General features: G+C 50.8%; 1 protein-coding gene across 7 annotated transcripts in view; it reads right to left on the reverse strand.

The window, feature by feature from the left end:
• RALY (RALY heterogeneous nuclear ribonucleoprotein) overlaps positions 1-12,437 on the reverse strand; it is a 145,974-nt gene that overhangs the window by 17,837 nt on the left and 115,700 nt on the right. For all 7 annotated transcript variants that reach the window (XM_054081435.1, XM_054081437.1, XM_054081434.1 and 4 more), the window contains one exon: positions 2,742-3,006. In XM_054081435.1, the coding sequence (XP_053937410.1) occupies positions 2,742-3,006 (265 nt within the window). The remainder of the gene's footprint in view (positions 1-2,741; positions 3,007-12,437) is intronic.

Consider the following 12,437-nt stretch of genomic DNA (forward strand, 5'->3'; position numbering starts at 1 on the left):
TGATAAGACATGGACAATATATTAAAGCACCACACAGTGCTAACCGCTAGCAATTTATCCCTTGCTCCTTCTAGACTAAAAATGAATACTAAGCGTGAGCCAGCCAGGCATCCCTATGGACTGGACTGCGTTAAAAGCTGTGCAGCGTGCAGGCACACGCCTGCAGCCACCCCAGCTGATCTTGGAAGAGCATCTTCTATCAGGGCAGGTGAGAATGAGCTCTTCTAATCCGCTGTGGAAACTCTCCCCTTGGCCTCGGTGCCAAACACGCTTTTGATGTGTGAATAAAGTGATATAGCCAGGTCCTTGGGCTAAGCTGGTGGCACAAGTTAGAGCCTCTGAGGTGCCGGTGGATTTGAAGATCTCCATCTGGGGCTCAGGGTTTGTAGATCTGAGATTGCAAACTGGAGTATTTAAGTTCTCATCTTTTCAGGACTTGCAGGATGTGCCATGAAACTCAGCAAGTTTACGCTTGCTAATTGTTGCATTTTTCAGGCTGCATGAAGGGACTTTATGGAGAAATGTGGACAGGCTGGTCCACTCGCCACCGCAATCAAGAGCTTGCAAAGTGATCCAAAGTTAGTCTGCTGACTTCATTATTAACCAAGAAAGGCATCTCAGGAGCACAAGAAAGCTGCAGCACTGCTGAAACAGCCTGAGCAAGAGTAGGACAGGCTGCACATGTGGGACACAGCTCTGGAGCAGCACAGATGTGCTCCCATTGCCCAAATATCTTGTTGTGCCATTCCTCAAAGTGCCTTTTAGGGTCCAGCAAGAGACATCAATCCTACTGCAGCTGGAGATTAGCCTATTTATAAACTTGCATAATGAGTGTGGTATTAGGGTATTGCTCAGCCATGACACTGAATGTTCCTCTGGAGGCAAATTCAGATCACAGCGTGTGTTTGCTTTGCTGCCTCTCCCTCTCCATCCTCCCATACTCAGCTGCTAAAGAGAATGCAAAGGAGCTTGAGCCTAAACGCTAGCAAGGATGCGCACAGCCACAGGATAGGTCTGCTGACATCTACTGCCACTGTGAACATTATGCATGTGGTTGCCTTTCCAAGGCTGCTGAGCAATGCAATGCTTCTGCAGTGGTGCTAGCTCTAAAGGATGAGGGGAATAAATTCTTCCTTGGTGCATCCCAGAACACATCCCTGCTCAGCTCCAGGTCCCTTGTCATGAACCCTTTTTGTTGTCAGGGCGCATCTTGCCAGCTGCCAGTCACTCTTCTTGTAAAGTGAAGAGCTAATGACAGCACTGTGCTGATTAACACCCTTCAAGGGAGATGCAACGAAAGCCCAATGGTGGATAATGACAACAATTAGCTCAATTTGCTGGTACGCACTGCTAGAAATAGCACCGCGGAGCCTTCAGTGGCGCATGCAGACAGACCAGGAAATTTAGCAGCCTGATCCAGTGGGAGGTGTCCCTGCCCATGGCAGGGGGTTGGAGCTGGATGATCTTTGAGGTCCTTTCCAACCTAAACCATTCTCTGATTCTATGGTTTATACTTTCAAACCTACAGTGGTGATGGGCAGCCAGATCCCTCAGGATTCCCTTGACAGGGAACAAGGAGAGGCAAGAGCTCAGCATGCACATCAGCCTGGATGATCAGCATCTGTCTGGAGCATCACATGAGCTCCTTTGCTCCCCAGGCACTCTTTGCCATATCCACGGACTCTGCATCCATGGGCAATGCCCAGGCTGGAAGCATCCCTAGCACACTGCGCTTTGCCTCAGTCTGTGATTCCGCTCTCTGGACCGTAAAAGAAGTGAAAAGAAGTCTCTCATATTTGAATAAACCATGGATGGAAACAGCCCACTGTCTCATAGAACAGACCTAGCATGCAACTTTCTATTTCAGACTGCTGTGCCAGAAACAGGGTGGGAATGGACTGCAAATCACTTTCCTGGGTGCCCAATGACCACTGCCTGCAGCAGGCTTGGAAATAACAATTTTTTTATTAAGAATACTATCTCCAGTTCCAATTCTCAGCTTAGAGCTGGTGACAAGAGCTTCTCTGCATGTGGCACTTCAGAGCAATCTGCAAAATAAGAATACAGCTGGGGTGGTTTTGTTTCTTATTTCTTACCACACAACAGTGCAGCCAAGAGACTTTAATGTGTCTAGGATGTCTCATGTAACATCAGCTGGCTAAAGTTAATCTGAGCTAGTCTGAGTTAAACTATCACTCTCTCGACAGGTAAAGGGTACGGCCTGGTCCAGAAAGCAAACCAGGTGATGTCTTTTCCCACCCTTGTTCTTCCCCACCAGATCAAAGACAAGAATGTGGGATGATTCAGAGTTGTGTTGTAGCTTCTACAATCACAGCCCAGAGATGAGTTTTTGGGCCACAATGTCATAACCTTGAAGGTACTGATATACCTGAACGGCTATGACCAACCTAACTTCTGACCACTGCCCGTATGGGACCAGGGAGCCTTCAGCCCCAGCTTTGTTGTAGGACTGCTGCTCTCCAGCTCTGTGCCTGGGCATGGACCCTCCTGATCCTGACTCACTAGCTGACTTCCCAGCTTGAGCCCAGACCTGCCTCGTCACTATGGACCTGCTTGGTCACCACTGAGTTGTGTCTGACCTAATAATCATTGGACTTGACCCCGATCTGCAGATCCATGTCCCAGTTTGACTTTGGACTGCCCATCCACTGCCCATCCCCTAGAGAGCAACCAACTTGTGTTGCACGTGGACCCTTGATATGGGTGAAGAAACTACTTACCCAGTGTCTGGCCAGCAAGCACTCGCCCGTTCTCACCCAGGACAGCAGCACGTGCATGCCTCTCGTTGGAGTACTGTACGAAGGCATAGCCCTTGTGAACGGAGCAGCCCACCACCCGGCCATACTTGGAGAAAATGGTCTCCACATCTGACTTCTTGACCACAGCTGTGTTGAGGTTGCCAATGAAGACTCTGGAGTTGATGGACTTGGGGTCATTCTTGTTCGTGATGTTGCTTGTCTGCACCTTCAATGACATCTTGAACACCTGAATGAACAAATCAGGAGTCAGGAAGGGCTGCAAGGGAATTGCCAGTCTTACCAAAACGTGGTGGGGATGAATCTCGCAGCAAGCCGTGAGTGAGGGAACCACCTCTGCAACTTCAGCTGGGGTGATTCCACCTTGTGTTGAGGATGTGACTGTCACAGCCAGCCCAAAACACTTGCTGGAAAATTGTTTATCAGGCTGACACTCGGAGTAAGCTGGTTGCTCTTAGGGGACAAATCAAGATTTAAATAAACTTTACATCTAAGAAAAAGCTTTAATGCTATTATATGAAAGCTTTTACCTTTCTATACTTAATTACAATTCAAAGGATTGCACTTTTTAAAGCAGTTTGCATCCAGCACCTTTGTTCATGCTCACCTTTGAGCACCTCGGTTCTCACTACACACAGGGACAGCCTTGTCCCTGCGGATTCACACTCGCAGCTGGAAGAGGACTTGAGTTTTCTGGATGCTAACGAAGACATTTAAGCAGCAAAGCAGTCCTCGTGCTCCTCTCTGCTCTCTGCACTCTGCTGCCTGCCTGCGCATTTACATGCTGGGCTTTGAGTTGGATTTTGTGCAAACAGGAGGTGTCACTGTTAGCTTGGGATTCACTCAGCCCTCAGCCAGGTCGCTTCCCATAGCCACAAGGAATGTTCCTCCAAGTTTCCTGCCTTGGGTATTTCACGGGCAGCCCCTGTGAACAGGCTTCACCTCTGAAGACTTCTGAAGAGGACCAAGGGACAGGCCTAGAAATGGTGTGAAATTATAGTGAGTCTGGCTGCCGGTCGGGCTGCCTGCTCCCGTCTGTGCAGCAAAAATCACACCTATCCAAGACATGTTTGATTTTCATCTTCCAGAAACAGAGGGGATGCTTCGGGATCGCTAGTGTGTGTGTGTGTGTGTATTTTATGATGCACGCTGAGGTGCAGCGCTTCCCCAGCCCCTTCCAGCAGTGCCCGCAGGTACCTCAGCACCCGAGGCAATGCCACCGGGCTGTCCACAACCCCAGGCAGTCACCGAGCTCGGCACAGGGGTCACACTGCTACCCCGGGGCCATGGTCTCCCCCCTCTGCCAGTCCTCAGTGGCTGCCCCGGCACTGGGCAGAGCTGGAACCCCCACCTGGCTTTGGGGGTCTGGATCTCAAGGCTCAAAGCCTAAGTTTGTCTGTGCAGCTTAGTCTGAGGAAAGAAGGCTCTGGGGAGGCCTTACAGCAACCTAAGGGGATACAGGAAAGCTGGGGAGGGACTTTTTACACAGAGTGTGTAGGGACAGGACAAAGGGGAATGGCTTTACACTGAAAGAGGGGAGATTCAGATTAGATATTAGGAAGGAATTATTCACAATGAGGGTGGGGAGGCCCTGGCCCAGGTTGCCCAGAGCAGTGGTGGCTGCCCCCTCCCTGGAGGTGTTCAAGGCCAGGTTGGATGGGGCTTGGAGCAACTGTTTTCAGCCAAGACTGTTTTCAGCTGTTTGGTGACTCTGGGCAACCTGCTTGAGCCTCAAGGACTCGTTTAGCAGAAATCCCAAGTATCTGCACAAAAACTCAGCTGGAAGCTGCTCCAGGATGGCAAGTCCCTAGGGAATCTCCATCTTAAACCTCATGGAACCAGCTGAGGACCCTCAGAGGAATATTTGTAGCCAGGTATCCCTGGATGGTCTTGCTGCCCAAGGATAAGTCTGACCTGTTGTGAACTTGTGGCTCTCACTGCCCTGGGGTTTCAGTGATGGTGCAGGACAGTGACTTCAGCACTTGGTGACTCCTGGAGTTTCCAGTCCCTCATGCCTGTATTTTTTGTTTCAGAGCAAATCTGCCCTGGCACCTCTTTCACCCACACTAGGCTACATCAAATGGACATCCTTGGTGCAACTTGGCTGCTTCCTCTCTAGATGATGCATTCCCACTCTTCCATCCTTGCATAGCTGCCAGATTTTATGCAAATTTCCATCCCATTTTGCTACCAACCCATGGCCCTCCTTGCCTGCATACCCAGTCCTTGGAGAACCTCCTCTTGCAACTGGACTCTGGGCAGAGTACGAGCCCTTACCATTGCCCTTGGAGCCCATGATCCAGCTTGCATTGCTCTGGGAGGCCACACGACCTGCCGTGCCCCAACCTGGATGCTAAGATGCTGCAGGAGGCCGTGTCAAAACTTCCTGAAGTTAAGGCGGACATCACCCATGTCACGTCCTCAACCATGGAAAGTTGAGTAGGTTGTTCAAATTTGGCCATCCCATTGCCAGGCCTGGCCCAGCCACAGGCAGGCAGGAGGAATGCTCTCTTCCTCAAAATAAAATACCGTGCTTGAATAAAATAAATCCCCATCTTTGTTTTCACATCTCATCGCTGATGAGTTCTACCGCTGCTACTGTGCCCCCAGCCCGGGGAAAGCCCAGGCTGCTGCTTGCCCAAACCCCAGCCAGCCCAGAAATGTGGTATTTACAATGGTCTGAATCCCTGACCAGCTGTTTGCAGTTGCAATCACCAATTAAATCAGGGTGCTGAGCTCCTTAAGCTGCTGTAGGAAGGATGTGGTTTAAGCTGCCTGTGTATGTGGGAACAGAAAAGGCTGGCTGGAGGATTCAGGTAGGATGGGGCCATAAAACATGTTTTTCCTCCAGATTTAGTGGGTTGCTCCCTCTCAGTGGGTGCAACATGAGCCAGCTCTGCTGCTGTCAATGGACCTTTCTCTCTGTGGGTCCGCATCAAAAATAAAAGAGCTGGATGAAGGTGAGGCCTTTCTCAGTTGGGCACTAACGCACCAGATGGATCTTCACTTGGAGATAGTCATCTCCTAAGGTATGAACTTGGGACACCATGGAGGCCGGATGTGTGTGCCTTTCCCAGGTCCCTGCTCTCCCATCCTCACCTTGCACCTTCCTTGTCTGGCTCCTGTGACCTTCTCTGCATTTCCTGCAGATAGACCAGCATGTGCTTGTCCCCTGTGCTGCCTCCTCTCCTCCCCGAATGGGACACTAGATCCCTCCAGTCCAATAAAACGTGTGGATGTAGGAGCTGGAGATGGGAGAAGTCACGTTCACCACCCATTGCAGGGACTGGTGATGGAATAGAGAGCTCAGCATCCACCTCCCTCGGCAGAGCCTTTCTCTTGGCTGCTTGGTGGAAGCCCCAGTGGCTTTGGGGCCACCTCAGGACACTGCAGGTCTGCACAGGAGACGTGCCTGTGGCTGACAAGCAATGGGACACGGCCACCAGATGGCAAACTCAAGGTCAGGCAAGGTGATGGCCATGCCGCTGGGAAAGACTTGGGAGGAAGCCAACGAGGACCTGACGTCTCTGCAGATGGGATGCCCTCCCAGTGCCATCTGCCCACTGACTGCTGTCCCTGCCCAGGCAGGGAGCAGGGCTTTGGCGGGGAGCGTCGTCCAAGGCTGGGGAGCTGGGACTCTGGGCTCCTAGCACAGCACTGCTCTGAGATTTTGGGCACCATCAATGACGTCCTCCACTAACAAGTGGCCTGTACAGCTCTCATTTTGCAACTTATAAAACACTTGACACTGCATGTTCAAAAACGCCATGCAAAGCGCTCTTCTGCTGCCCCACGCAAACCCAGCAGCCCCTCAGCCGCTCTTGCTTTCTCTGTCCCGTTCATTTAGGTTTTCTTGTTACACACGATATTCATTTCACATCACTTATTGGCCCCCTTACTGTAACAGCTGTAAAAGGACATTTGAATCATTGCTTATTAATATTTCATACTCCACCTAACTGCCTTCCAGCAGAGCACTTTGCGTTGTGTCCAGATTAAATCCAGCACAGCAATCGGCCACGCTGGCTTAGGGTCCCTTCCATGTGAATCACGGAACCATTAAGGCTGGAGAAGACCTCTCAGCTCATCCAGTCCAATCGTCAGCCCAACCCCATCGTGCCGGCTAAACCATGTTCAAGTGCCACAGTCACACGGTTTTTGAACATCCAGCTCACTAGTGCTGTGCTAAGAAGCCCAGTGTCTTCTCAAGCCACCATCTCTTCGATGTGCCATGTAAAAACCAGTGGGCGCGAGTCAGAGTAGATTGGTGATTTGTCTGATTAGGAAATATACACAGCAGAGACAGATATTACTGGTTAGAGACTAATAGTCTAATAACAATCACCTTCCTCATCACATGCATTTTCACGGCTGTCTCTCTCTTGTGAGACCTCATCTGGAGTACTGTGTCCAGTTCTGGAATCCTCAACATAAGAAGGAGATGGAGCTGTTGGAATGGGTCCAGAGGAGGCTTACAAGGATGATCAGAGGGCTGGAACACCTCCCATCTGAGGACAGGCTGAGAGAGTTGGGGTTGTTCAGCCTGGAGAAGAGAAGGCTTAAAGGAGAACTTATAGCGACCTTCCAGTACCTGAAAGGGGCTACAAGAAAGCTGAGGAAGGACTGTTTACAAAGGCTTCTAGTGATAGGATGAGGGGGAACAGGTATAAACTGGAGAGGGGCAGATTTAGGCTTGATCACAGAATCACAGAATCACAGAATCACAGAATCACAAGGTTGGAAAGGACCCATTGGATCATCGAGTCCAACCGTTCCTAACACTCCCTAAACCATGTCCTTAAGTACTTCATCCACCCGTTCCTTAAACACCTCCAGGGAAGGCGACTCGACCACCTCCCTGGGCAGCCTGTTCCAGTACCCAAATGATGTAAGGAAGAATTTCTTTACCATGACAGTAGTGAGACACTGGCCCAGGTTGCCCAGGGAAGCTGTGGCTGCCCCATCCCTGGAGGTGTTCCAGGACAGGTTGGATGGGCCTTGGGCAGCCTGAGCCAGTGGGAGGTGTCCACACCCATGGCAGGGGGTTGGAACTGGATGATCTTTAAATTCCCTTCCAACCCAAACTATTCTATGATTCTATGATTCTATGATTCTATGATTCTATGATTCTATGATTCTATGATTCTATTTCACCTTTCATCCCCCAATCCATAATTGCAACAAGACTGACCTGAGTTGCAAAACAGAACAAGACAAAATGCAACTAATAACAACACTTGGACATAGATAAATGAACGTTCAAAGTGCTCCTTCATCTATAGGACCTCAGAGAATGCCAAGGACAGATGAGTATGATTATCCCTGTTTTCTGCAAGGGAAACGTGAGGCCCAGAGAGGAGAGATCTGGGATGGAGGTGTATGTGCCACCAACCTCACCAAAGCTCAAAGAACAACATAACAACACCTCCCACTCTCAAACAACCTTAAAGAGTTAAGGAAACTTATGGAGGCTTAAGGATGAGATTGTCAGAAGCTCTTTCCTTCCCTCCTGTGTGTCCCATCTCCTCCTGCACAAGGAGGGACCCTGCAAGCTCTGCAGGGGACAGCAGTCGAGCCACACCATGGTGACCCAGAAACACACCATAGGCACCAAGGCTGTGCCACCCCAGGGCTCTCCAACCATCCTTTGACAATCATCCTTGCATCATGGCAGTACCACAGGTCTCAGGATCACAGCTCTCCATGGATTTACTGCCCCTCTGTGCACGGCACAAGGAAACCTGTTTGCTACCACCAGGCTGAGAAGAAAGCACAACACAGGATTAATTGAGCTTTCTATCTTGAAAAGTCAAGAATACCTTGTGCCACTTTCTAGAGGTGGTGACAACTGCTGAGCTCCCCTGAAGATCCCACACTTGAGGAGAGGCTGTGCCTGTCTGCATATGCTCCCGATCCGGATGCTGCAGAACTCCAAGGTAAACAGCCACCAACCAACAAAGTCCTCTCCCAGCTAGCGCTTCTCTTGTCTTCCTAGGAGAACATGGCTGGAAACAATGTCACGGTCCCTGCTGCCAGTAACACTGAGGAATCCCTTAAAAATATTGATATTCAATCCGGTAACAGCCCAAGGCCAGAGCTGGTTTACTTGATAAGCTATTTTTCCTCCCCGCTTTAAGTGCCTTGCTTCGCAGATTAGCTGTTTAATTGAGAACCAGGTGTCTGAAAACCCCAGGGGCTTCAGTCTTAGTGACGAACTGTCAAGCAAAGAAGAAGGTGAAGAAAAACCACCGAGCCCCACCAGTCCCTCCTGCAGAAAGCTCTCTTTATTTCAGTGTGACAGCACCACGCAGCCAGACTGTTATTCTCATCTCATCATGCTTGCTCACAAAAGGGGAGATGCGGTTTTTCATCCTGTCCCCATCTCCATCTACTAACAAGTTTTCCCAGCTTGGTGGCTTTCCACCGGGAGACAGCTGATAAATGAAGACATCCTGTAGGGACCTCTGGCACAAGGCAAAGGGCCAAATCCTCTTCCGTGCCAGGTTTGGGGAAAGCTTGGCATTTGGAGTGTGAAGGAAGAACCAGCAAACCTGTGTCTTGTCAGCATGTGTGATGGACCTTACAGTCCACGGTGTACCTGCTGTGCTTCAGTGAGAGCTGGGTGGTCCCAGCTCCAACGCCAGGGCTGGTGCGTCCCTGCTCATGTGCCGGAGGAAGCTGGAACAACACAGCTTGGTGCATGCCGTTTTTTAACCATCTTGTATACTCTTACATAGGACAAAAAGTTCTCCCAGAGGATGGTGGAGCACTGAAACAGCTCCCATGGAAGCAGTTGTGGCACCAAGCCTGACAATATTCCAGAAGCTTTTGCCCAATGCCCTCAGATCCACGATGTGAATGTTTGGGTTGTCCTGTGCTGGGCCAAGAGTTGGACTGGATGATCCTTGTGGGTCCCTTTCAATTCAGGACATTCTATGATTCTACGAGAACCCATTTCTGTACCACCTCACTGCTTTTTGCATGTTTCCCATCCTGCTTTCATCTCAAACCTTTAATATCTACGCATCTTTGTTGCCAATTTCTTGCAAAAGGCAAGGAAGATGATTTTTAGGGAGGAAGAGGGCAGTTAGCAGACCCCATCACAGACAAATTGGCATGGCTGTCACTCAGCGAGCATCTTGCTTTGGGCAGTGATCAACCCACACGCTTGGCTATCAGTGATTTCTGAATAAAACAGTCCTTTTAGCCAAAAAAGGAGCAGTGTTAGAAAGTAACACAGCTACAAGACAGAGGAACTCCACCGACTGCACTGCCACAGCACCATCGACAGCACAGAAATGCACATGTATTCAAAAGCGAAGTCCCTACTACCCCCAGTGCCAATCATTCCTCCCCTGAGAGCTGCGAGTAATTTGCTGTGAGTCCCCAAACATCAGAGCCAAGCTCCGAAGCATTAGTTTAATAACCAACACAAACCCTGCAATCTTTTTAATAACTTCAGAGTCCCCAACAAGTCCTGCACAGAAACCCAGAGGGGCTCAGCCCTCCTCCCGCAGAGCGGAAAGACCCTGTTTGCTACAGTGTTGTTCAATAAACAGAATAAACTGGAAGGAAACCAGTTCTTTGGGTTTTCTGGGGAAAACAGCTTCGATTCTCCCAAACGGGATTGTTAAGGGACCAGAAAGTTATTAAAGAAAGGGGACAGACAAAGATGTCACAATTATTACACTGGTTCTGCAGGACAAGGGGTGCCTTTCGGGGAAATCTCTGCTATGCTGAGAGAGTTGGAAGGGCCAGAAAGCTGGGAATCAACTCAGTCAGAGCCAGACGGGCTTCCTGCGAAACTCTGGGTTCCCTTTGCAAATCCTTTCCCCCTGTAAAGTGCAACTGAGCATGGCCCAGTGGAGAAGGATGCTCTTACTGCAGACAGAGTCTGTCCTTGGGTCTCTCAAGTGCTATTTTGAGCTGTTCCACCCTCCCACTAGACAAGAGGCTCCTTGCAAAGTTTCCCAAACACTTCCCAGGGTTTCACTTTGCAGATAAGTCAACCCAGACCTGTCAAGGCTCAGGTTTATGTCAATGGCAATCGACGACCTGGCTCCCAGTCACCAGAGAGGTGACTCTTGTCACCATCTCTTGTGCTCCCCAGCACCAAGCCCCAGTGTGGGACTCCCTGCTGGCATAGAATCCTCGAATGGTTTGAGTTGGAAGGGACCTCAAAGCCCATCCAGTTCCACCCCTGCCATGGGCAGGGACACCTCCCACTGGATCCAGTTACTCCAAGCCCCATCCAAGCTGGCCTGGAACACCTCCAGGGATGGGGCAGCCACCACTGCTCTGGGCAACCTGGGCCAGGGCCTCCCCACCCTCACAGCAAAACATTTCTCCCTAAGATCTCATCTCAATCTCCCCTCTTGCAGCTTAAAACCATTCCCCCTCATCTTCTCCCTGCACTCCCTGATCCAGAGCCCCTCCCCAGCTTTCCTGGAGCCCCTTTTCAGCACTGGAAGCTGCTCTAAGGTCTCCCCGCAGCCTTCTCTTCTCCAGGCTGAACAGCCCCAACTCTCAACCTGTGCTCATACGGAAGGTGCTCCAGCCCTCGCATCATGTCCGTGGCCTCCTCTGGACTCGCTCCAACAGCTCTATGTCCTTCCTGTGCTCAGGACTCCAGAACTGGACGCAGGGCTCCAGGTGGGGTCTCACCAGAGCAGAGCAGAGCAGAGCAGAGCAGAGCAGAGGGGCAGATCCCTGCCTACCACCCACCCCTACCCACTCTCCATACCCAGGCCACCCCATCAGGGTTGTGTTGCTGGAGCAGAGATGGTGAAGCAGCGATGCTGCCTTGCTGCCGGCTGTGCACTCTCACAGCCCCCTAGATTTTTTTCCTGGGGTGACCACCTTTTGCCTGAGACACAGTTTCCCCCTCCTGAGCACGCAGGCTCTGCAGGCTTCGGCACTGAGCCCAGTTTCAGCCCAGTTTCCACCCTGCGCATCATATTTTCCTTGGCAGAATGAAATTGTGTTGACTCCTGACATGTGGGGAGAGAACGCCGCTGTACCAGCTCGGGATGGGGACTGCCTGTAAGGATTCACATGGCAATGGATCCAGCCCAGGTCATGGCACAGCACCCAGCAGTCACTGCCTTTGCACGCTGAAAAGTCCTGGGGAGCTCTGGGTCACAGCCGTATTTATAACCTGACCTCATTGCCTGCTCTCCACTGAGCACTCAGGTCTTAATTTATGGGGTGGGTGAAGTGGAAAGGTAGCTGCTGCCCATCCCTGCTCTCCTTCATTCCTGCTTAGATGGAGGCTGCACCCATCCTGCATATTTGGACTGCACAGAGGGAAAAACAAAGCTACTGAGCGAGAGGGAAACAGCCAAGTCTGGTTTATTAAAGCACATTTGCTGCAGGACGTCAGCAAATAATCCAGACTGACACCATTAGCTTGTGGCAGATGCCGCGTTCTGCATTTCGCAGGGCTCCGGCAGGAGGGGCTGACTCTATCCCGTTGATCCATCCTACTTTCTGCCACATCTGACACACTGTGCATTTTTACATATGTGCATCCTTTCCCAGAGCCGCTCCGGGCTCGGCGTAGCTGCAGCACCACCACACATTGCCTTATGTCACCTATTGCTGAAGCTCCAGGACCTGCAGGCATGGGGATGCTGGTCCTTCTGTGTCACAGGGTGGGGT

Source organism: Cuculus canorus, chromosome 16 (genome assembly GCF_017976375.1).
Source record: "Cuculus canorus isolate bCucCan1 chromosome 16, bCucCan1.pri, whole genome shotgun sequence".
Lineage (NCBI taxonomy): Eukaryota > Metazoa > Chordata > Aves > Cuculiformes > Cuculidae > Cuculus > Cuculus canorus.